The sequence below is a fragment of the Varroa jacobsoni genome, unplaced genomic scaffold (genome assembly GCF_002532875.2).
Source record: "Varroa jacobsoni isolate VJ856 unplaced genomic scaffold, vjacob_1.0 scaffold_784, whole genome shotgun sequence".
NCBI lineage: Eukaryota > Metazoa > Arthropoda > Arachnida > Mesostigmata > Varroidae > Varroa > Varroa jacobsoni.
This window is the reverse complement of record NW_019213686.1, coordinates 186,365-212,066: the sequence shown is the minus strand read 5'-3', so window position 1 is coordinate 212,066 and position 25,702 is coordinate 186,365. Positions and strand designations below refer to the sequence as shown.

General features: G+C 39.8%; 1 protein-coding gene across 19 annotated transcripts in view; it reads right to left on the bottom strand.

The window, feature by feature from the left end:
• Positions 1 to 20,108, bottom strand: part of LOC111263707 (uncharacterized) — a 54,234-nt gene extending 34,126 nt beyond the window's left edge. For 2 of the 19 annotated variants that reach the window (XR_002682393.2, XR_002682392.2), the window contains exons 1-2: positions 19,528 to 20,051; positions 11,741 to 11,802 (exon numbers count right to left, since the gene is read on the bottom strand). Coding sequence is in view for 10 of the 19 variants with exons in the window: in XM_022839036.2 (XP_022694771.1) it covers positions 4,061 to 4,218; positions 11,741 to 11,802; positions 12,895 to 13,049; positions 19,528 to 19,635 (483 nt within the window). In the remaining 9 variants the exon portion in view is untranslated. Of the gene's footprint in view, positions 1 to 3,450; positions 4,219 to 5,046; positions 5,767 to 11,740; positions 11,803 to 12,894; positions 13,050 to 19,484 lie in introns of those variants that run through there. The other 17 variants (XR_002682389.2, XM_086969764.1, XM_022839036.2 and 14 more) reach the window with 16 other exon arrangements.
• Between the last annotated feature and the right edge of the window lie 5,594 nt (positions 20,109 to 25,702).

The window sequence follows — 25,702 nt, the reverse complement described above, 5'->3', positions numbered from 1 at the left end:
GTGAAACATATAATACCCTAATAACTGAAGTGTTTCTTTGTAAATGCTTGAATGATTTATGGATCATACGAAACGTTCTTATTATATTTATACTTCTGTAGTTCATTGAAATATATTTTTTATCCTAGGCCTAGCTAATTCAACAATTTTCGCAACGCTAACAAGGCTTAGGTATATGAGAATGCGATAATAATAAAACAAACTTGCCATTCTCCTGTTATAATAACTCTATAACTTACAATAACTTGTCTATAAGTCATACATGTGCATAATTTTCCCGATATCCTGATAAATGAGCGCATATAAAGCACTCGCAAAGTACTACTGGCAACTGCCTAATCGGTGTAGGCTTTTGTCGAAATCACTGAGTTATAAGCGTCCAGTTGGTGAGGAACTGAGGGCATCGGTTTAGAGATTGGTCGCACTTTTATTGACCTTTTAAGGTTCACGAACCCGAACAGCTTCTGACCTTGAACATGATTGCACCTTTTGTTCTATATTTAAAGCTTTCCCCGTGCTTCTACAATGCGTTCCGAAGGTCAAGCAAGCTTATATTACTGAAAATTACTACGCAGTTTGCCTCGCTACCAGCTGCCGATAAAAGAGCGTCATCAAAAGATTTAAAAAAAAGTGCAAATTTGTAGGGCTGTTATTGCGCTATTTTTTTAAATTAGACCTGTTGGGGTGAGGTCATTAAGTTGTCAAACGTCCTGTACTAAAATTTCTGTGAAGCTTATCATTTAGTTCATTTTATAAAAAAGGGTCTTTCAATTTTCTTCGAATACTGAGTCTTTTTGCAGGGTGTGCGTTACTTTATACGTTTTTTTCCTGTGTCAAAACAGTACTTTGTTGTGAATTCAAGGAAGTTAAATTACCTTCAAGATTGCTGCGTTCGAGGAACAGCTTTTTCGAGGAAAGTTAGTTTTCTTACAGAATATTTTTTCTTCCTTTTGGATTTTTGTTCATTTACCCCGCCCCGAAAGAAAAAGCACATTTGCAATGGCTTCTTCTACCTCTCGCCATTATTAGATTCGCTACAACTGACTCGAACTAATACCAGGATGTAACTATTTTCTATGAGATCCTTTTTTTTCGAAAGGTAAAATTCTCCTCTGTTTGCTATTTTAGTCTAGCCTATGTTGAGGTAGCGTATCTCCTTTGTCTCATGTAGACTTTTTCTATTAAATTAGACATTAATACCCTAGGCCAATTCTTGGCAAATAAATGTACATGTTACGCAACACTAAGATAGAGAAGAAGATGCTGAATGTCTAAACAACATCATCTGCAAATATGATTGTATGGCTGTAATCTTAAGTGCACAGTGGAGTTAGCAGTCGGAATCTCAGTATTGTACAGCTACCCTAAGCAAGGTTGTATGGGTCTATTTAATGCCGTCGCACTGCCTCGGGGTCCATAGCTAGCTCAGAAGTACGACAAAGTCACTTAGAAAGGCTCGGCCGCTTTCCTTCACCGCCACCATACAGCCCTGCCCTTTTAAAGAGTACCCACCAGACCGGGCCAGATAAGAGAGAACCGATTCCTTAACCAGAATTTACAGCTCGGTATAACCAACGCCCGCAACGTATCTTTCTAATAATCGAACAGCTCAATGGTACTGATAGCGATATCGATTCTTAAGGTTCCTTCAGTGGATCTTAGCAAAGGCTCCCTAAGGACTGACCGCCATGGGTGTTTAGGTCGCCCTCGAAGGGGACTTTGCTACGCTTTCTCCTGCCCTCACTCATTCTCTCACATCCTCAGTTTCTATATATCAAGATGAATCAGATGTGTTCGGGAGCGAAGATCAGGAGCAAAGCAAACAGGAAAAGCTGCGGTGGAGAAAAGCTGCTGGATATGCCGGAATACAATGTCAAATTAAGCTTTCTAGAAAAACTTAGGCCTATGAATACAATCTACATTCGTACGTGAACAACAGTGGCAGGCCATGTTACGGATGGAGCAGGATGTTCATGTAATTAAGTTTTCCTCTGCGTAACATAGAGAAAAGTTACTGGCCGCAATATATATATATGAAAACAAATTCAGAACGATTTCCCGACTGGGAGGACTGATAGAGGCTGACTTGCGAAACGCCACACATATTTGATCGAAGTTGATACATAAGAGTTAGAATGACGTACGCATCCGGAAACAACTTAAATATTACTGTCCTGTTAGGGAACTGTTGGTTATTATAAGTGGCAAGGAAGTGGCACTGGCCTATCAGAATCAAAGACTTATTACTTCCCCATGGTAGTAGGTATTTATGACCCAGAATATGAAATTAACGTATGTCTATTTTGATTTTCTCGAAATAACTGACCCGTATTAGTACTAGTAATGCCATTAAGCACTACCTATGGGGTGGCGAGAACCGTTTCGAATATATGGCAGCTAATAAAAATAGTTATACATACTGCACAATAAGTGTAATTAGATGATAAAAAAAAAAAAAAAACAAAAACAATGTACGAAGTATCACCTGCATATGTTGCCGTCTAAGAATCAGATCGTATTTGTCAATTATCATAAATAACATTTTTCCGCTTTTTATAATATGCATAGCCATAACAATTCAAAGCACGCTAATATATTTGCCGTTTTTGCCTGCCCCGGGCCTGTGTAGTGCACCGGGTTCGCTGAACATAAATTTCATCCTGTATTTCTCTATCTCGACGGGGTTGTCCATTACCAGCAAATCGTCCACAATACGATACAAAGCTTAGTAATGCAACCTCCGATTTGACTGAGCCGAAATGAAAACATCCCCAATGGACTACCCTTGCAATCGAAATATTTTACGGGCAGTCAGTGCGATGCTGAAGAGGCAGCATACTTTTCCCGATATCAGTAGCAAACAATTCACGCAACTCACTAATAATAATAATAAAAAATGTCCATGTGCCACTTGATGTAGGATAATTGAAGTTACTTTCGTTACGAATCTATCGATATAGTTATATTCATAGTATCAGCACATAAAAGGCGAATACATTAGTTAACAACTGCATGATTTTATGCGAACTAGAACAAACGTCCTAAATCTAAAGGTAAAAATACAGATCTTACAGAACGGTTACGCGCGTATATATATATAAAGATTATTATTTTTCTATTTCGTTAGCTCTCGTTCATTGACGTTTAGTGGTCAACCTGTTCTTTCAGCGGCACTTTACACTGTGCCCGGTTTCGGGAAATTCCTCTATCCTAGCGTTTTGTTTGGACGATTGCCACTCCACTGTTTCCTTCTTGCGCCATTAAATTGCCCTTTTCACCTTCCTTCAGCGGATTCGATTCTGAGAAGTGGTCGATCAGCCGCCTTTAGCTCGACTTCGTTCTCTAGGCCATCTATGCCCTTTCCTAATACGGCAAAGGCCACTGAAATTTTCCTTTTCCAGCGGTTACTTCGTTCCCTACTTTTGTTCTTTCGCTATGCGTAGCGTTGGTGTCGCCGCTAGTGCTTACGGACCAATATTAAAATATCCGTCAAACTCTCCGCAATCCTAAGCATTATGTCAGAATCCCTATTTAGAAGCGGTTGCACTTTGATGAACGAACGAGACTAGCGTAAAATAGTGCGAATCCTGTCTTAGTACTGCATACTAATGAGTGTTCAGCTAATAGAAAAAGTTTGCATAGGCGGTAACTTTTCAACTTGTTATTAACTTTTATTCAGCCAATGCGCAAAAACAGCATGAAGCAAATCAACCACATATTCCAACATTTGCCTTCTATATATAAAGGCTGAATAGCAATTTTACGCCTGATTTCATCGCATGGCCACGTTGTTCTATCGTCTGTTACCAGTGACTTAGTCTGAAGTGGATACTGGTGCCAATGTTGATTCAAGGCATGTAAGTCTATAGTGCCTCCGCTATCACTGTGACAGGCACGAGACTGTAGAGGTCGCCGTCGAGAAAGCTCAACATGCGAACCACATGGCGGCAGCGACAAAGGAGTCACGAATGAATGGGAAAAAAAAGAAAAACTTACATTTCGTCCTGCTGGTCGAGGATATCTATTCTCATTCAAATGCAAATCACACAAATACACAGAATCAAGTAAGCCTGCGTCTGGATCGTTTTGACGGAGGCTGGACGTCGGCGTCGAGGCCGGGTGACATCGTCTCCAATAGGAGCCCGATGCCCGTACTTGTACCATTGAGCGGGTCGGGCGGGCAAGAGTAATTGCATCTAATGCTTTTCGCGTCTGTCACTGTCGAGAAAGCCAACAATGGAAGGGCGTAAAGAATAAGAAAGGACACGTCGCGAGTGCCTGATCTTGTTTTTGCTCAACAGCGAACGAGATCGAAGAAGATAACGAATCTCAGGAAGTACGATGGGATGGGACTAAAAAGCAATGGCGAGTAAATGTTTTCATTAGCTACCACTAAACTTACACCGCTATTACGGCTGTTTGTTTTGTTAATAAAGGCGCATTTACGCCAAATCAGCCTTGTTTTTGAATGATAGTCCATTAGAAACTTTTTTATACTTCGGAACATTATGACGATACCGAACTTGAAAAATATTTCGTTGCGTTTTAGGGCGGGCAGAGTCTTTGGTGGGAATATAATTACAGTGCTGAATATCTACTTTTTGCTTCTTAAATGCAATGATCAATTCACAAACTACCTATGCACACATACTGAATTTGATATTTGTTACGATATAACTATCTGCATATCTGCGTTACGCGATATAACTAATGATGATTAACGTGAGAAGTTAAATAAGATGAATCGCGAGGAACTTACGCTCAGAATATGAATAAACTAGGTCGGAATGAAGAAGTTTATGGAAGTGTACCGACAATACAACTTCACTTGCTTCAAATCAGCGTTAGTGTTTGTATCACGTTGTTCCTCTATGAAATACGGTCGTTTGCTCTTTTCATTGGTGTCTCCCCTGTCCCGTACAAACTATACGTCACCCGAAACTATTACCCCGTTAAAGATTATATCAACAACATCATAATGATCGAAGAAAATATGTATGCATAAATGGTGAAAGGGGTTTATGCACAGAATTTTGGTAGGTTAACCATTGTCAGCTTCATCGTTCTATTCCAACTGCACAACATTAGACATTTGGTGAGGGATTCAACCCATTTTGATTTTATGTGTAAAAAGTCATTCCCTCAAGACTCTCATGTAGCTGGTGTGCTAAGAACAATTGTTAGGAACACATTGCGAGTGCCGGATCGATTAATAGTCGTTTAAGTCAATTATATCAGAAAGCAACAGATTCTATCGAGTAGCAATAATGCATAATTAAAGCTCTACCAGGAAGCTCTAGCGGCTTTTACTAAAACAAAGCAAATACGCAGGAATAAGTACCAATATTAATTGAGCCCATGCTCGCAATGGTCTATCGAAATGGACATATTTTCAGTTGCTCATTTTTCACGCAGAATGAACGGAAACGTTTCAAATGCTCCAAGTTTCGAGATAGACGTTGTACTACAGCTGTAGAAAGAATTAGCAACGATTTAACTGTATTAGGAAACAATTTTGAGAAGTGGGTTTCGAAAGTAATGACGATGCACTAAAATTAACTATATATACTTGTTCTGCTATAAGCCCTATTAGCGTACTATAAACATGATAATAGTGACAATTTTTGGAACTTTGTGACGACATAGATAAACATAATTCGTGACTTCATGTTACTCGTTCACGTTAACACCGAGCGTTGCCTTGGAACTACTCTACATTGGCCGCACCCTTGATTAGTGTAGGCTATTCGACGGGCACCGATATTACTGTAAAAGAAAAATGTAACTTTCTATTCAGTTATTTTTGGTGGCTGAAGCTTTTATCAGAAAATGTCTTTATTGCTTAATAATTAATTAATACAATAATAATTAATATAATTTATTGTTACTTAATATTCTGAGACCCGGCCATCGCGGTCTTTCTAACGCGCCCCCTATTAGTAATTTACTAGTGCAACTCTAGCCTAAATAGATAACATAAGCTATATATAAGCTCGAAGATATAAGTAGCAAATGAGTCAGAGATCCTCTTACATTGCGTTCAAGTGTGTCAGAGCCATCGTCGGATGAGGTCATTAAAATCCCTTTCGCAGATCGGCCCTTTTTCCCCCGCCATTTACGATAGGAAAAAGGAAAGCTCAAAGCGAAGAACTTCGATGGAGAGAACTGCCTATTATATGCAGCCGATGTTATGAGAATGTCCAAATAGTGAAGTGGGTCATATTCGGTTCTATTGAAATAGTGCGATTACATGAAAGCTCTATGGACACGTCTGAATTACTGCTGACCCCACCGCTGCTTTTGGCCCAACGATACAAAATTGTAGGACGTACGATAACCGGAAGGTTTCAAAGAGTGATAAGCGTTTTATGGGTATTATGATCTGGCTAGTTAGGGTACAACGTGTTTTTTAAACACAATTTTATCCTACCTCTTACCCTAGGTAATATTAACTTGCGAAAAGGTCTAAATATTGTTCGTGCACCGGGTGCATCGGGTCCAGATTTGACATCCGTGAAATTACGGAGAAATCAGATGCGATGAATCTACCTATAAAATATTCTTGAAGATTTGAGGCATAAGGTGTCTCCGAACGTTCCATCTACCTTCGTGCGATCAGATTTGGTTCGGTAAACAAAAACCTTTATTTTTGAGCACCCTTGAGTCTCCTGGGATCTCTAGACGTGGTAAGCAGTGCGCATTTGGCTTGTTTCTTTAATGAAATATATTCGTCCAATAAACGTTCAAACAGTGGTATCAAAAGGCGTTCGTAGTAGCTCGTATGGTCTATAGTGCGGATAGGTAGGCCCTTTTCCAACGAATGTCATTTACCCGCTTATTGGGCGAATTCAAATTAGCCTTGTATTATAGAAAGTTTCGACGATTATTTGAGAGTAATTATTGTTTCGAGATGCCATGTCACCAAACCTATTTGTGGGAAGAATTAAAATCTGTAGATCTATCAATACAGACTATTGCGGTAGAACATTATTTTTGCCCGCTTTTCTAGAAGCAACGAATCTTTATTGCCTGTAGTCGTATCGGCGTGCGAAATGATCCAGAAAGAGCAACGCCAGGCTGCTCAAGCGCGCAAAAAAAGACGTGAAGCTTCACCACTGCAGGACCGAAAAGCCATAGGCAAGTACAGATTGGAGGACTGTTTGAATTTGGCAACAGGCTGAACCTATGTCATGTTGCGCTCCATTGTCTACAAGATGATTACTTAGGAAATGATCAGGAATTGCTATGTGTAACACGGCTAGCCAGCAAAAGTAAGATTAAGCTCTTGATTCCAGGAACGCAATGGTCAATAAGGTCGTTGGTGTTGAAAAACGAGAAACACTTGCTTTATGGATAGAAGTGTTGAACTCTAGGTTAAATAGTAAGGCCTTACTACACTTGCATTGAATTAGCTATATTTCTCATACAACAAATCACATATTCTTAATCCATGTGAGCCGAAATATCCTAAAAATTATTTACTTTTCATGTCGGCAGGAACGAAGCTATGAAAGGCAACAAAATCCCTCTTTATACGTTTCTTCTTTTTTGTAAGTTCCTGATTTTGGTAAGAACAGCTTGTTTGCAGCTTCGCGTACACCTAAAGACGGTAATATTTGCTAATATACGAAGGATCATTTACTTCAAGATTAGTCTTTGAGCTTAGCTAACGGGTACATTGCCTAGTCAGCAATCGGACACGTGTAAGGCAGACTCATTTACTTGTCTATATATACTCCGGCACGCTTCGTTAGCGTCCTGGGTTTCCGGCTTTCCCTATTCCGCGCCAACGACTATACCCCACTATTGGTGGCTGACTGATCAGAGGTATTGCTATCTTTACTTGGTAGGGTACGGTGTCCCATTGTTTTCTACGCGACCACTGTTGCTGCCTCGACATTTGGCTTACTTCCGCCTATTCTATAATCTCCCCCTTGCCTAACTTCACTCCTCAACTGCCCCCCACCTAACCATATATTGAAACGCTGAACGTTAAATCTCGCTCCTTACAGTGCAAGTGCAGCACGAACGCCGCCGCTTATCACGAAATAATTAGAGTCTTCCGCACGATTTACTTTAGCCAGATAGGCAGGCTACCGGTCGGCGGGAGCGCTGGCTGGTTGCTTTCAGCGTAGCTGGCTAAAACCGCGCACTGAATCTGTGTGCTCTACACTTCATCGCGAAGTGAGCACCAATGGCGGGAATAGCGCTTTCGTACCCACATTATCCTCATATTCTTACAGAGGTTTACATATTACACTCTTGCCCTATACTAATATCTTTTCACCCCTCTATCATCCATTGCCAAAGCGTCGACACTGCCATCGTATGTTAGTTCCTTTCTGCCTTACTAAGCACGTGATGCGTTTGTACATAGCAACACAGTATGCGGGAATCGCAAGGGGCGCTGAAAACTATTTCCCAAGACACAATCTTCGCTGGCTCATTTCACATATCGTTCGGCCAATAACGCCACTGCCATCGCCATAGGCGCCGCTTAGCAGCACTCCACTAGGGGAGGTTGTTGACTGGCGACGCCCTGTTAACCGCACAATATAATCTTGGCCTTGCCTTTCCTTGCTGGCCCTTGCGAAACTTGAACGGCCGGCTAACGTTTTCGACCGTTCGTTAAACCTACACATTTAATTAGAACTATTTCCAATCGCTTCCTTACTTATCTTCGTCTTAGCTTTAAGGCGATGCTAATGCACTACATCTCGTTTTGTATAGCCAATAGCGATTTACTGCCGCACTACCTGGCTGGCCTATTGTTTAAGGCCTCTGTTAAACCTATTCCGGCATCATCTCGTGATTGAACATTAGTTCCGTTAGTTAGTGGAAACGTGGTCGGGGTCGATGGTAAATGGTTGAAATACTGGAATTACTCGAACTATTTTATAATTCGAATAATAATAACGAAACGAGCTGAAATGACTGTACAATCGTTGATGACTCTGAATAATATAGACATAATAATAAATAGACTATACTATGATATCGCATTGTCTGTATCTGATGGTAATCTAATGTTGTCCATTTGCCATGCAACTGCTTAATATTAAATGTCGGTAGGTCAATGGAACCGCCTTTGATTAAAACTATAGTTTCAGAGTTTTATAGCAGGCCCATTAGGCAATTCAGCCCAACATCAGAGCAAATATTGTGGAATTAGTTATGATAGTCAAGGTAAACATTATTGCTGAGTACTAAATCGTATATGATTAGGTTTAATAGCGTATATCACAAGATTACCCTTGTCAATAAAATGCCAATTTTTTCTTTGTCATACAACTTGGTTTCATATTAGGCACCCTCTTAAAGAGTGCTAACAATAAAATCATTAGCCAACATATTAATAAATTATACGTTTTAACTGTGAAGATCAAGCACAAAATCAGCGGAGTTTTCCTGTGGTGTTTGTTTATACATATCAAATCTATCTAATGAACGCGTTTTTCATTAGCAGTCAATGATATACTCAAGTTCATCTGTCTGACATCACGATAATGATTAATCGTTCTCATGTTCAGAAAAGTATTGTTGGAAATTTATGAACCGTCAAGGATACTCGCGGGACAGAAATATTCGCTCGATATGAAACGCTGACTCCTACATCTGCCATTGTCTGTCGCTTGGTAAGAAACTATCTGCCATTGTCTGTCGCTTGGTAAGAAACTATCTTACCAAACCAGAGCTGTGTGACTAATGATACCTTAAGAAAAAAGCTAAAGCTATGTTTTGTCAAATACTTATTCTACAATAAGCGTTCGTGCAGACTCGAATCGTTTTAGCACAAGAAACATGTTTTTTCTTATTATAATATAGGTGCAGGATATTGAATGTTAAAAGTGCGAAATGGTAATTTGTAATCCGCAAATTAAAGACAAACAAAAAAGCTGCATCACCTCGTACAGTTAATAAGAGGAAATAGGTACTTTTTTTTAGATCTTGTCACATAAATGAAAATGCCAAATCTTAAGAACGGTATCGTTTAGGGAAATCTAACCTCGCCAGTTTTTTTTGTATGTACATTTTCTCACAAATGTTTTCGATAGGCAAAAGGAAAAAATCAAGTAAATGATCGCTTTGAATTGTAAATACAGGATGTTTGTGACGATCTTTATTTAAGGCATTATTGCTTAATAAGCAATACTTTATACAATACAATAACAGGAGTTCGATTTACTTTTATTAAGAGTAAATCGAAGTAAAATTACCGGAAAATGACGATGTTGGTTAACTATGTCCTATGCTGCTATCATAGCAGCTAACATCAGCTACCACTGTAAAATAACAGAGTCCTTCATCCTCAAAGTCCTAAATCTGACTCGAGTTCCTCATATGTGCTTCTGGCAGCCTTTCTGAGGAAGACTTGCGTTTGCCATCGAGCCTGCTTACCGATCTGACCCATATCCCCTTCCTATATATCATTCTTCTTAATGGCTGCATGGGTATAAATCAGTTTAGGGAACTCAGGATCATTTGGTGTGCAAATTCGTAGTTATGCCATTGCCGTTAGATATTCAATTGAGCTGCTGTTATTAGATCAGACCTGTTTCGCCGATCACTGCTTCTTGAGCTCAGATCCATAAGTTAGTTGGTTACCAGTGCAGACGACAGTCTAACTCTTATTATTAATTAGCTATAAATATTTGTTTCCAGAAAATCTGCTTTTGGCATCGCCGTCTACTCGAAAAAGCTTATATTTTACAAATAGTTCCTTCGAATAGACAAGTTTGCATCAGTTAAGACGGCATTTGTATTTTTGGTTAAGAACTATTGTGTTATTTGCACCAAAGGGTAATATATTTTTAGAGGAACATCAAATATCCACAATAAGCAAGGTTTTCTGTAAAACGTCAAGGATTTAGTTTGCGTTTATTCAGAAAAACAGTCGAGTCGTACATTCCATGTGGGAGATCTGTACAAATGTCGTATTAGGCGAGGCCTCAGGTGAAGTAACTACAAGTTGTCTGGTTGTATTACCTCAGAGAATTAAACATTCGATAATTGTGGCCACGGCTTTGAGCGTGCACGGTGATTCTGAAATTTCATCTCTCTCTTCCCCCATACGAACAACCAATAGCCTATCTCTTGGAGGGGAGGGGAAGGGGGAGTATTGGTTACCAGCTTTTTCGTACGTGTCTCGAACGGACGCACCTAAATTACAGGACTTTATCTAGACTTCAGCATGTTTCTTTAACCTAAGCAATCGAGTTTGGTTCTGTGGGACGAAGCAATGCAAATGATGTTGACATTACACCATCATGGTTCAGGCTTGTATAACAATAGAATACAGGAGTCGATACAGCATAAACACTGCCTAAAGATTGTTCTGTTATGTTTTGAATTTAGCGTCCGGTCAAGGCACTAGACTGGACCTTATTATGATGTATTGTTTCCTATGGCTGGTCCATCCCAGCGTAAAACCGTGGGTCTACGGCCAAACTCAGACCATTTTACTGAGTTCACGTAAATTTGGTAGAGGACTGGGGATGTTGATTATATTCTAGCCTAACTAAGTCAGTGTAGGACTTCCGGTATAAATGCTAAAATAAAATTTTTTTTTTCTTTTTTATATTATTACACGTTAGATATGAATAGCTTTCGGTGTACGTCCGTGTAAATACGAAATTTATTACAGGACCCCTAGGCCTAATTCAAGAATGACTCTGCTTTAGTTATTACGCAATATTAACCTAGAAAAACGCAGCATACCAATCGAATCAAATACGCTTACGTTTATCGATGTTTATTCCAACAATCCTTTCGCCGCAAACATACGCAAAACAAGGTCTATACCTGCAAACAAGACAAAATGGGAAAATGCCCATGTCACTTATAGTTTATAGTTAATAACTGATAACGTAATTGTTCGCCGATCGACTCTCGGTTTGGTCATTCGTCGGCAGAATTTTGAAAGTTGCTTTGAGTTGCAGTGATAAGGTTTGCATGTGTTACTTTCTTTTTCGGAATATACCTTGCTTTGGATATAGATAACAATTACGGGTTCTATATATATATATATATATATATATATATATATATAGAACCCGTAATTGTTATGCCTTATTGCAAAGGTTGCTTATACAGCAAAGAAACAACAAGAAAACGGAACTCTAGCCTAAATCCTAACCAGGCCTTGTGGTGACAGTGACTTCTCGCCGTCTCGAACTCCATTGCGTTCCATTAACGCCGAGTGCACCGTCTTACTACATAACGGATTATTTAAAGAAAACGGTCATTGACAACGACTTTAGTTGACAGGCTTGTACTAACGGAGGCTTGTGTGCAGGTCAAATTATAAAAAAAAAAAGAAAAAAGAGCCAACGCATGGTTTTGAATGGAAAATTATTATAATAAGAGCCTAGCTTCGGTTTCAGTCATACGTTTCTATTCTAATTAGCTCCCGCTCTGCATAAAAAGGCCAGATATCGACGACTGTAACTGTGTGCGGATGTCCGTAAAGTGCCCTGTTGCTAGTAGGACTAGACCGCTGGTTTGAAAAGTGAGTCACACCCAAAACTTCAAAAGACTGGTTATACGACACCACATAAAACGTACGAGATCGATGCGAAACGTATTTGAGTGTGAATAAAAGTAATTTAGGTGATGACTATCTGATAGAGAACCCTTCGTCAAACCAATCGCCTACAGGGAAAAAAAACAGTTGCCGTAGGACGACAAGCAACGAACGAGTTATCGCGGATTAGAATTAGACACGCTGGTTTCTGTGATATGATATTGTGTAATTGTAAGTGACCCGAAGAAGATGTTTTTCAATTTTCAACTCTAATCGTTATCGTAATTTATTTAACGTGTTATCAGTACCTAAGTTAGGGCGATGCCAGCAAAAGCTTGCGACATGCTACGAAACAAGAATATATCACATACGAAGTATGCAGTGCACCACAGATGGAAGTACCAGTGTTATTCGTGATTATGGGTCGGCTTAGCAACGTAACTACGACTGGCAGTGTCATTTGTAAGTTAGTTCTGTGCTTGAAGTAACCCGGAGCTGATATAGTAAAGTCTGGAAAGACATTGGCCTGTAAAAGAAATCCATACGCAAACAACAATGCTGCTATTTTATTTAATTTATCTGCAGTTACATATGCAGTATACATATATAGATTTATGCCACACGGATGTAAATGACTTGAATTGAGAAGAAACTTTCTTTTGTGTGTGTGTCTATATATAGATATATATATATATATATATATATATGTATATATATATACATATATATGTGTAGATATATGTATATACAAGGAACAATCATTCATTGAGATGTACTTCAGTAGTTCAATAAAGCCAAGACAGGTGAACGTGTTCACGCTTGAAAATTTTGGCAAGAAAATCGAAATTGCTAGCCTTTTCATTGGGTTGACGTCCGCAGCTCAGAAACCACTATGGGTTGCTTTAGTCAGCACTTAGTTACCAGTGCCCTTATGACAGTCCATATTCACGACGTTCCTCCGTTAGCCTAAATGTTCCCACAAAAACATCTAGCGCTAAATGTTTCGACCGTGTCAAACAAGCAATATGCATATTTCTCTACCCTGCGTAAGATCAGGAAGCTGCATGGTGGTCTAGGTCTTAAATTAATCTATTTTTAAACCAGTTGACAAAGCAGATATAAGGGCCATTTATAAATAAACTCTTAATTTATCGTTGCCAACTTTGAAAAGTCAACTCATGCGCAATGTCATTATCTGAATCGCTAATCTAAGGCGGGCTTTGTGGATTCATATCAACTAAACATAGCGACAACATAATAGGAGAAAACTGACCGCGAACTGTCTCAGTATTGTTTATCTAGCCTATATGCATAGCCTATCTGATTGACTGGCAAAGTAATTGTTTGATAAAAAAAATATGAACATAGGTAATTCAAACCGCCCTTATGATTCCTAAATGATTAACTGCGGATGTCAGCATCGTCAGGAAATCAGATAGTCTGTGATATACTGCTTGTCTTACATAAAGTAGCAGGAACATACGAATGTGGTAATGTTTCACGGCCTGTTACGATCCACAACGACTGGAAACAAATTATCAGTATATTATAATAGTTCGAATAAAAGTTTCATGGGCCACTGCGTTCCCTTTGCTTGCAACCTAATGCCAATCCTTTAATTTTAATACTATCAAGCTTTCTGAATTTTTAGGTTGTCACGAGTTAAAATTCACCTTACTGGACTTTTACCTTGAGCAAATTGCAAAAGAGGAATCTACGTGAAATGGCTAATTAATGGCTTTTTTGTGTCGTATGGAACACGTTGCGTTGAAAAATAAGCACCACGTTCTTCTACCGGAGTTTCGCTTCTCTAAAAACCATATTTTGAAAGGCTATAGAAGTAACTTAGTTTGCAAACGTCAGTACATTCAACTATATATTGTATGAAAACCCCATAGATATTTGAGACAAGTGCTGCACTATTGGAAAACACTAAATAGAAGTACAATTCAGCTAAGTGATAATTCGTATATTGTACATGTCGAATGATGAACATAAGTCACGGTACTTACGCACTTCTTACCAATTTCACATATATACAGCTCGCCTCATTTTGTCGAAAATGACCGAATTCTGGAGAACTTATTTTATTAAAAGAGCTTTTAAAAAATATGTTAGTACAGTTATTTATTATTCGCAACACCGGCATGTGTTAAGCAAACTTTGGCCCATGCAGGCCCTTCCTCATCTACGTGTACGGGGTATGCAAACAGATATCCCCACCCTGGGGCTATGTTCCTCTGGTTAGCCAACCGACTCTCGACCGATACCGAACTAATCGAACTTGTTCTTCTAACCAGTCCGCTTCGTTCTCTACTTGCCTAGGTAACCGAGTACGCAACACATCGCCATAATTAGGACACGACAGGCTTTACAGACTATAAGAATCTTTAGGCATTGCCGAGTGCCTTGCGTGCAATACTCGTTGTTCGCGAATAATACATCTCTTTTGGAACAACCTCTCAATGGTTAGCCATTGCTTTCTTTCCCTCTCGCGTTCTTTAGCGCCCCCTCATCGAAGAATTTTATGTAACGAGCTCACGGATAAATACGATAATAGTCTGTAGCCACATAGCGAGCAACAACAGAACAGCCAGTGGTAAACTTCGCGCTATTTTTAAACATACGCATATGAAGAGACGTCCAAATGCCTACCTTTTCGTAAACTTCGTTAGATACACATAAGCTGGGGCCACCACTTCACCTAAAAAACACGTTATAGTAATGAAACAGAATACTTTTATATAAAAGTATTCTGTTGTGTACGCTAGGGATCTCAGAACTCTTTTTGGAAGAATGAAGCCTTTGACAGGTTTTTTTTTGAGCGCATAAATCGAGCATGATGATCAGGTGCGCTAGTTTTTTTCTCGCTAGACGGCGCAAACGTACTACGAACTTCGACTCAAACAACTAGACAGTTACCTAAAGACGTACAATTAACGCATACCAATTCACTATATTCTTCTCCTAGCTTCAATTCGTATGAAAGGCGAACGTTCTACGCCAGTTTATTAGCTATACGCAGCTTGCAACGGGAAACCATCCGCTGCAGACGGTCAAACCGTCCTTTGGAAGTCATTTGGATATGACCTTTGGGATTTAGTTGGTCTTCATTCATCTCGTCTCTGGCCATCTCGTCGAGTAAAATACAACAGTTTCGAGCATTGTCTCTTGCCTATCAGATCAGATCGTTCATAGAGAACGCACACCCAGACTCATTGCAACCACTACCACCCTTCGAAGAAGACCTTCATTTCTGCGTGAAACATTTGAACCCAAAGGCACTTAAGTTTATCAAGCAATCATTTTAGTAAGTGAAAAAAAACGCCTATCGTGCCACTTGACGACGCATCGACATTACTATCGTTCTGAGACACTAGGCGTGGCAAAAAATCGAAATCCATTAACTGTCGACCTTTGTCTTGACTGCACAGACGAAAATTCTGAGCTACTTGTGCGCATAGGTCGTAATAGACGTCGTGGCTCCCTGCCGTTATAAGATATTTAGGCTGATGAAAGTGTTGAAGATACGGAGAAAGACAATAACGCCTCAAATGTTGGCCAATATATAATGATATGCTTGTGGTACAAATCATAGATGAAATGACAGAAAACTATAACTAGAAAAGATATTCGACAATATACAAAGCGTTGTATAGGTGACTGATAAAAGCCTTCCATCTGATTCATAATTTTACATGTAAGATCATTTTCTTTACACCAAACACATACACCTTAACTTAAACTAAGACCTTTACCCACGGGATACAATGGGGATGAGCTACCGTTCGCTACAAAAACAGTTTTTAAAAAAATTTCCTATGCAACCCCCTCCGTACTATTAATGGTATTTACTGCAAGCACATACGCCGTGACAAGTTGGCAAAGATAACGGGATCACCGTGTTGTCCAGAGGAACCGAAGTTACCGTAAATGACAATAATTCAGTTTTTCCGGCTGCAACAATTCGTTCGATCGCCTAGTTTATCTGAGATGTCTGTCACACGACTTTTTGTTATTATCGTTATTTTGGCTCGCACTCACATTTATTGCCAACATGCCTTCATGTCTACGTTTACGCCCTGCACAGCGTGCCTGTGCATTAGCATCGAAGCTTCAATCTTTTTTTCTCGTTTTCATTTTTCGGTTAAATTTTAGGTGTGGAGGCAGACCAATCATCAAAACGTTCTCCTTCATAACGCTCAGTTGCATTGTCGTAGGCATACCCTCGATTTTGCTGTCATGTAAGAAAAAAAATGTTACCAAAAAATTTCTAGCATTTCCGAATCGTTTAAAAGCCTCGATGCGAGAGACAAAGAGGGAAAAAAGGAAAATAAGAAAACTACAGAAAAACGGCAAAAAAAGACGAAGTCAAGAAAAGATATCGGTTCTCGTTGATTCAATGCACAGGCAAAAAACGCATTAGAAACTATCGCAGGCAACAACACGCGGGGCAATAACGCCGAGGTAGAACGACTGTTTTGGTATGTGCGCGTATCGTAAGACGTATCGTAAACGATGGTTTGATTGCTGGTTTACCCATTTCGGGCGACATCAAGCGACAAAAAATGATAGAATTAAGAGAGCCGTAAGTTTAACGGTTCGCATAGCATTATAAGTGCTCGAACAATGATAACGATAATTATCATTATTATAAAAACCGTTTGATCACTCATTCCCGTGACCATCGTGCTGGGACAAAAATTGCAGTGACATACCCGAGCAAATCTGCGTGCACACTATTCAAATATTGCCGCTCAAAAATAAAAAATTCAATCGAATTAAAAATGAGCTAGTGAATCAGAAGCGTCGCATTTCATACCGCAGAACTATCAAACTAGTAGCCTGTACTCCGGTAGCTCATTCCACTTTATTGGTTACCAAGCGCAGATCCGCTACAGGGTTTGACGTTCGGCAATCGATTCACCTTCAACTTCTGCCTTAATATTCCTCATTCACTTCCGTCGCACTTGCAACGCACCTGGGCTGGTCAAGTGACGGGACTACTTGCAGCCCCAGTTCCTTTTCCAGTGGGGTTCTGCCCTTGCCTTTATTCGATTTTTCCTGCGGATCCTTCCTACTTCTACGGTCCGCCCAGTGCGAGCCAGACTGTGTCATGATAATTATAGTTATCTCGCCGGCGGTTTGCCGGTATCGATCATAGGCTGCGTGAGTCTGCACCGTCTTTATTGCTGCTGCGTCAGCCAGGTTGTCCCGGCCAATCAGAGCGTGCTTATTTGAAAAGAAGGCATATTATTTAGTTTGAACAGCAGCACAGCTAACTATATTGGGCAGCTGCTTTCAACTTCAACAAAACTTATGAGCCAACGTCACGGAACAGTGCGTCAGGTAGAGCGGAAAAGGAGTGCCAGCAACGTTAGGTCGTCGCTGCTGCAGGTTCTTAGGTTAGCTTGTATGGAGGAAGGGAGAATAAAGAAACTAGTAAGGCGAAAATATCGACAAACTCTCCATGGATCCTCGAACGGTGCTATGGTGTGGTTTGATGTTTGGGGTATTCGGATTCTCAGATCACGCCAACACCATCGCCAATACTTGTATCCTTTAAGAAACGAAAGCTCTGGAGTCGGCTTTGCACTGCTTGATCGTTTTTAAGTATCTATGGAGTATCTAAGAACCTAAAAGGAACAGAAAGCAAAAAGTGAATGGACATCTTTGTAAAACAAACCTTCTGCCAAATATTATAAGAAACAGCGTTTGGCGCACTACCTAAATTTCTTCGCATCTTACAGGCACCATACAAGGTTTGCGCTCCTTGCGACGCTAATCATTTTTATATAGTCCCAATGAAACGCTTTCGTCTTCGATTGTCGTAAACGTGCGTATTACGAAAAAGTCTAATATAAAGATTGATCGGCACCATTAACCACTGCATAACCGTGAACGAGCAGAATTTACAAAATATTCCGATATCTCAGGCGTGGTGGCACTTAGCGAGATGAGAAATTTATGATTTGATTCAACTGATTGTCGCATAAGGCGTAAGCGTTCGTGCGCTCCTTTTCGTGATGGATTTGTTGCCTCAAATTAATTACTTCAAAATGCACTGAAACTAAATTAACTATTTATTAAACTGGCAGATTTTGTTAGAGCAAAAGTGGCGCAAGAAACCTTGTTGTTAGTTAGAAGAGGTTGTTGTTAGTTTTTTTTCGGTCTCAACGCCGTCCAATCTGATTCGCCGAGCTTTCTCTTTCGACGTGCATTTTGTCCCGTGGTCGTATCGACTGATTCAATTTGCCTGTCGGCTAGCTCTTCGACGCTTCTTTGCTAGGCCATCCATGTTTTTCGATGCCCAACAAACACAAGTAGGACAAGCAACACTTACGAAAGGAAATCATCTCATCAAATCCAACACACCGCAGCAATTGCTATACGAGTGTCGATATCTACAACAAGGTTCCCGCTAGGAAGCGTTAAAATAAACTTTGCTGCGATTCTAAATGTGGAACAATAAAGGCAAATATACTTTATATTATAACGATTGATGTTTCGTTTTTTTCGCAGCACCTCATGAGGCTTAAGCTTACGTTGCTATTAACCTTCGCGAAGTCATTTGTAATTCACGCGAAAACTGAACTGAAACCAACAGCGCTAAGGGACAAAATGGGCCAAAATGGCTAAACTGACTTAGTGACTGTGTCCAGTCGTGTAATAGGCCACCGTCTGTCAATGATAATACTGAAAATTGTGTAGAACTTTATTATTAATAATAGTTAGTTCTGACCCGAAAAGAGCAAATGATTCTGCCTACTCAGATCAATGTTTAAATCACCTGAAGATACATTCGAGACAAAATGCACACCACTGGAAGACTTTCTGCTGAAATACTAAATGATTTCAGCAATATGGGTCGAGGGAGATGTACGAAACCTAATGGTACACAATAGATAGATACAACTGCATTTGGCATTACGCAAGAACATCCTGTTCACGTGAAACATACACGATGTGACTAGCTGCTGCTGTTGTTGTTCTTGTCGACCTACCGAAGACTCATCGTCGCATAAATTCGACAGTTCCAAACTGCAGATGTTTCTACTATGTGTCATACGCACTGTGACAATAATACTGCGGTCCCATATCTTCCGTATCATCGAACAATGAAACGCAGCCGCCAGGTCCGTTGATCACTTCCTACTCGACGTATTCGAATGCCCCTGAAAACGCGCTTCTAACAAAATTATTTCGTCGTCACTGTCAAATAGCGGGATTGACAAGGCGGCGAACTCACACTGCTACGGTACTTCTACTACGCACCGTAGCAGCACTATTGACAGCCAAGGCAGCCGATAAAGCCTACGCGGGAATATTCAAACGCGATACCTAGATCCGTCTTGAGGCATAGGGCGACATTTGAAATGCTGCGAGATCTTCAGGATTCCCAAACTTTACGATCGTGGCATATCTTTCCGTGTCGTTAAAGTTGAAAAGGAATGTCTATATGCAAACTGTGTTAGAAGCCGTTCAGTCAAAAAAATAGAGCACGAGCTTTAATGAAACGAGGAAGTTCGATTACGAGTTGAAGTTGCGATTAATCTGGAGCTGGATGCGATAATATGTTAAAAGGACAGAATAGCAAGATAACCAAATCATAATAGGCCAATCTGGGTATTTCTAATAAACTATTTATCAAATTGTTCTTGTTCATTTTCAATTATAATGGCCTAAATTAATTAAATTATATTATGGCCTCATAAAAGAGGATTAGTAAATTTTAAATAATTGTTACGAAGTTAAGTTAAGGGATTTTACTGCAATTAATTTTCTGTCAACGCTGCAGGTTCGCTGCCTCTAGCTTGTCTACTGATTTACCTAGTAGATGATCTAATGTTATGCTGAGTAGAATATATTTTATTAATTCAATAATCCGTTTAATGGCGTTTGAATCGTACGGTCGACTTTTGGTATGTGTATATCTGCCGCCAGATAGCATCTCTTGAACCAAATGATGCTTTTGTTTAACCAAATTTCTACGTTTCGAGTTTTACCTTCGACCTCGCCGTTAGGCAGATTGATGGCTCTCAGTCATCACGAAACGAATGCCGAGATTCGAACCCAGACCACAATGTGTGCCTAACACGTTAGCAATCAATACCGTTACCTACCAAGCTATTACGAAGGTCAAATCCGCTCCAGCCAAAATGTTTGGCGATAAGCTATGTACTGACGATTTAGCTTCATATAAGTAATTTATCTTCGATGCGCGATTAAAGTGGAAAAATAGGCCTAGCTCATCACTCCGACGACCTAAACGATATTGGACAGTCTACAAAGCTTCTTTCACGTTGGTGACTTCCTCATTACCATGCTTTGTTGCTAGGCGTAGGATATTGTCACGAAAACACGAGCATGGATTAGAAACAAATAATTAAGCAGGGGTCGCTCTAAAAAGGTTTACTGCATATGGTAAAAACAACAATATTAATATTGGGTTGTCGAAACAGTATTGACCGTTTTTTTGCTGGATGGCTTGTACCAATCGGGTAATATGAGCAACGTGGAGTCGGCGTTGGCGCCATTTGAAAGCTTAAACCTAATAATAGTAGACGTGCTAAATTGTCAAGATGCCTTTAGTTAGCCTTAAGATAGAACGTGGCTGTGAAGATCAGTGAAATATCTAAACAAATCTCTATGTTTTACAATTTTATTGAAATAAGGAAACAAATGCAGCCAAAGACAATTATGGCTAAGATGTGTTATCGGTTGACGGTGGCCGAAATATGTTCCTATTCGTATAATAATTTATCCAATTCTATTTCCATTTACGAAATTTTACACAAACGCAACAAAATCGGAAATAACAATAGTACACGACAAGGACACGACAATAATAGAAAAAAGCTAATAATGATCACAGCTTTAAACTAAAATCCTCTCTCGAGCATTTTGCCTCTCACCCTATGCTTTTGCAGTGCATTACCTGGTGGTGTTTGGATTTCAGAGGAAGCAGAATTGAACCCTTCAAATGTATACATGCACAGTATGCGCCAATAAGACAATTATTCCTTTACAAACCAGCACGGTAGGTTAGGCGTATTTATTTTTCCATTCCCATGGTACTTGATTATCATTAAGTTGCTATTTAAAAGTTTATGTTTAACTTTCTTGCTGTTAGATTCTCTGCTGCAAATTATGTATGTCGAAGATTGTAATTGCACAGTACAAATTAATTTTCCTTTGAAAGAAATCTCTTCAGGATCGATACCGCCAGCCATTATCCAAAATTCTTACTTGAGAGCTATTTATTTCGGTTGCAAAATGATAGAAGACATGTTGAAGGATTTCCTGAGTTCGATGGTCCTCGGATTGCAATTAATCTTTGACATCTCACCAGTTTGATGCGTACATCAGAACACTTTTCTTCTTACACGTATCAGATCGGGTAGATCCCTTATGAGCCTACAAGGGAACAATGCGACCGCAGTTTCGCATTCACCATACTTGTGCGAGGAAAACATCTTTAGGCTCTAAGGTTTGTCCTGAGACAAGACTATACTAGCAGAAAGCACTTTTTTTTGTTAAACAGATATTTGGTATAGATCGAAGCATTATTGACAGTATCTTGTTGGTCGTTCGTTATGTTATTACTTGCTTTTTCTTCCATGCACACCTACTGGCCTGGTCACAGCTTGATCGCATAAAGTATGATATTTTATCAGTTGTTTTTTTGTCATTGCAAGTATCGTACAGATTAATCATGATTATACGTTGAGTCCCAACCACTTTTTTGTCCAAGATCTACCTAGATACTACATTTAGTATAATTATACAAAGTTGTAGAGGAAATGTACAGTATTTTTGAATTACACAGGTCCGACGCAAGTGGTGAGAACATTTTTGCTATCGGGCCAGCGTGTAAGAATCAAACCAAAAGTTTAAGTCTGTTTTCCACCGTTTGAAGTTGAGAACGGACTAAATAGTGAGGTTTTGGGCGAGGCATTTGATGTCTGAACGATATACTCATTCATACGTATCGAAGTACTTTGACTGGTACGTTTAACAGAGGGAAAACTCGCTAGCGACTGCTTCTCAAAAAATTAAGTTACGATAGTCGAGATACCCCATATCAACAGCATAATCAAGCTATTTATGTTGTCATCTATGTGCATCGAACATTTTGATGATTCCGGCAATTCTGCCATCGTTCGAGCGATGTGTGCCTCGAGCAAGCTAATAAACTTGATAAAGGCAAAAAAGTATGCAGGACCAGTCTGATCAATTTCAACTATAGTAGTTCTTTTTCTCAAGGCTTTTACCCATGAGAACGGAATCCAGTTATCATCAAATAAAATGACATAATTTTGCTTCGCCCCGAAGCGTATCTAGCACAGCGTTTTGGGTAACTATTGATAGTTTCAAGGTCGTCAAACTGTGCAACTGGGATTCAGGAAAACGAAATTTTGGTGTAAACCATTATAGATAGAACAGCAGATACTGCAACGCGATATCCTTTAACAGGACTTTTCAATGCGGGGACTAACGCCGCATGAGCCATCGAATCGCTTTATCGCTTGCCCCTCGCGACCGCTCTTCGTCTGTCCGACCTTAAAATAGTTCCCATCGTAACGTGTGGAACACCCGTCATTGAAGAAGATTTTACAGAAGATCTTACAGTGGAGAATTTCGAACAATTAAATCGCATCAAGGCCTCCTCCCAAAAGATAATGTTGGACACGAATTCGCCGCTCGTAGCGCACTCGCCATGGTTATCTAAGGATCTACGTCCTTGCTTTGAGCTCCCAGCTACGGATCTTTAAGACCAACCATAAGAACGAGGAAATTCGGGAAGATTGACGGGGATTTCTTTATTTCAAGCGTTGCGACAAGAAAAAATGAGTGCAAACAATAGAACCAGCTAAACATAGTCGTTGTCACCCGCTTTGCCGCGCATAAGTCCTTCCATGGACTCCGCTGAAAATCAGGTTTTAATGAGCCTAATCATGCGTGCGTGCGATTTAGATGCGGAGCAAGTACCGATAGATATAACGCCGTTCCTTGGCCCCCGCTACCATCATTAGGGTATCTTGCTAAATCTTTCTAATTAGTTCTATAAGTCCAACGAGATTCGTATAATTCCTCTGACGGGAAGCATTTTTCAATATACTCACTCCCCTTGATATCATATATTAAGATACGTCCTATTTATATAATAATATTATAAAATTTTTGACTCCCATCAGCAGAGATTAATAAATAATATCTAAATGGTATTTCAATACGATGGAAAGAGATATCATCGTATTCTAAGAGACGCGCGTATTCACTTACCTTTCTTTTTATACAATTAGACGCTTTTCGGTAATTTGTTTTAACCTTTAAAAAGCTTTAACCTTGACAAAGCCTTTGAAATTTTTGAGAAACGAAAAATACATATTCCTTTTGATGTTACCTGTATACATTTAATGAATCTTTTATCAAGATGTGACTACTTTGTTCAGTACTGTTCAATGTGTAGAGCAGTCATTTACGTGTATATAACATTAGAGCCATTACAACAACTTGTTCAACTTACCTTCAGGGTCTCAGATCCATGCAGTGCCATTGGTACTGTACTGGGGCTGTATGACTGTTTCTTGGAAATTACACGGTGATATATTTTTTTAATATTTTCGGTTCACAACCTCGTTCTGCAGCAACCCTCGGCCATGTAGAACTGGCCTTGTATCGTTATGAATAAAAGCAGCAGATGATTGAAGTTGGGGGTTGTGTAGAAGTGCATACATGATCACCTCGTTCGTCCTTTACGTTGAGCGTTGCGCCAATACGGTCTAGTGCAGACATCTGCTTACGTACGGCTCGTAGCTATAATGTCCACAGGAGCGACGAACGTCAAACGTGGGATAAATTAACTACTGGGCAGATCCTGTCAATATCTATTATTATTCTAATAAGCTGCATATTATATATATAATAAATATGCTTTCGTGTTGTGCCATATAAATTTCGATGTACATACATGATTTCTACATTCAGATGGACGACTTCTATATATATGGCTACTAAGCTAAAAGCCTCTTGATAATTGAAGAGTCCTTATCTTATATCTAACTCATCAGACCGAATAACTAATAACCGATAGGAAGAAACATAGCATATACTACGTCGCATCGGGGCCGACACTCCGTAATGTAGGCCTACTTTTCGCCAATTTCGGCGGGGGACTGAACTGGGCCCAGTTATGCTGCAAGGATGCCTCCTGAATCACCTCCGTAGCAATATCTCATGATTTGAATTCGGAGTATAATTCAATACGTAGGGACTAGACGCTGAGGGTCAGCCGCGCTTTATAGACTATTTCACTTGACATCAGCAGACTTAAATAAACGACACATTTTTTATTAGTACTTTTTATTATATATATATATATTTCGTCCGCTTCTGTTCTGATCTGTTCTCAATTTGAAAGGTCGGGGCATCTTCCTGATAATTCTGTCACGTATATTCGTTCGTGTGCATATACCCATACGATAAAAGAGCACTCGAAAGTGTGTCGCCATTCTCAGACTCATCGTCTTCATTTCAGTTCTCTCGAGACCGCGCTTTTTGCCGAACACTCCTAAATCACTAGGTCAAGACAAATACGTAAGCCTATAGTCGAGACACGAATAAAGCGTTTTGTCAAGTCGCCGTGTTTTACTACGATCAATACCAAGGGTAAGTCTATTAATAGTACATGTGCAGTACATCATACATTATAGCAGTCGTATTGAGCATTGATGTCGTGGGCCCTTTCCGCGCTCCGACGGTGCACGAAACACCGATATCAACCTTAACAAATTGGGTTCCCGATCCTACACAGAGACAAGCTTGTATGTTTGAACCTGCTGTTTTAGGAAGAGGGGGGTGTAAGGTAGGAACGGAGTGCGAATGGATGAATGAACACCAATGACCACTTGATTATTATACAGCTGCTTTCTCCCTCTAATAACATTATAATGCTATGACTGTATGAAGCATGGAAGACAGAAGATATAGTGCATGGATGTAGGTGCCACAAAGTATTGTAAAAAGGCAGGCTTATCCGCATCTGCGGGAGGGGGTTGTAGCTTTCGGTTTTAATCGACAGACAAGTATATGGATACGACATCAATTAAAATATTCTCCTCCTAAAGATGAAAAACGTAAAAGCTTCGGTAATGATTCATTCGAAACGGTTCCGTA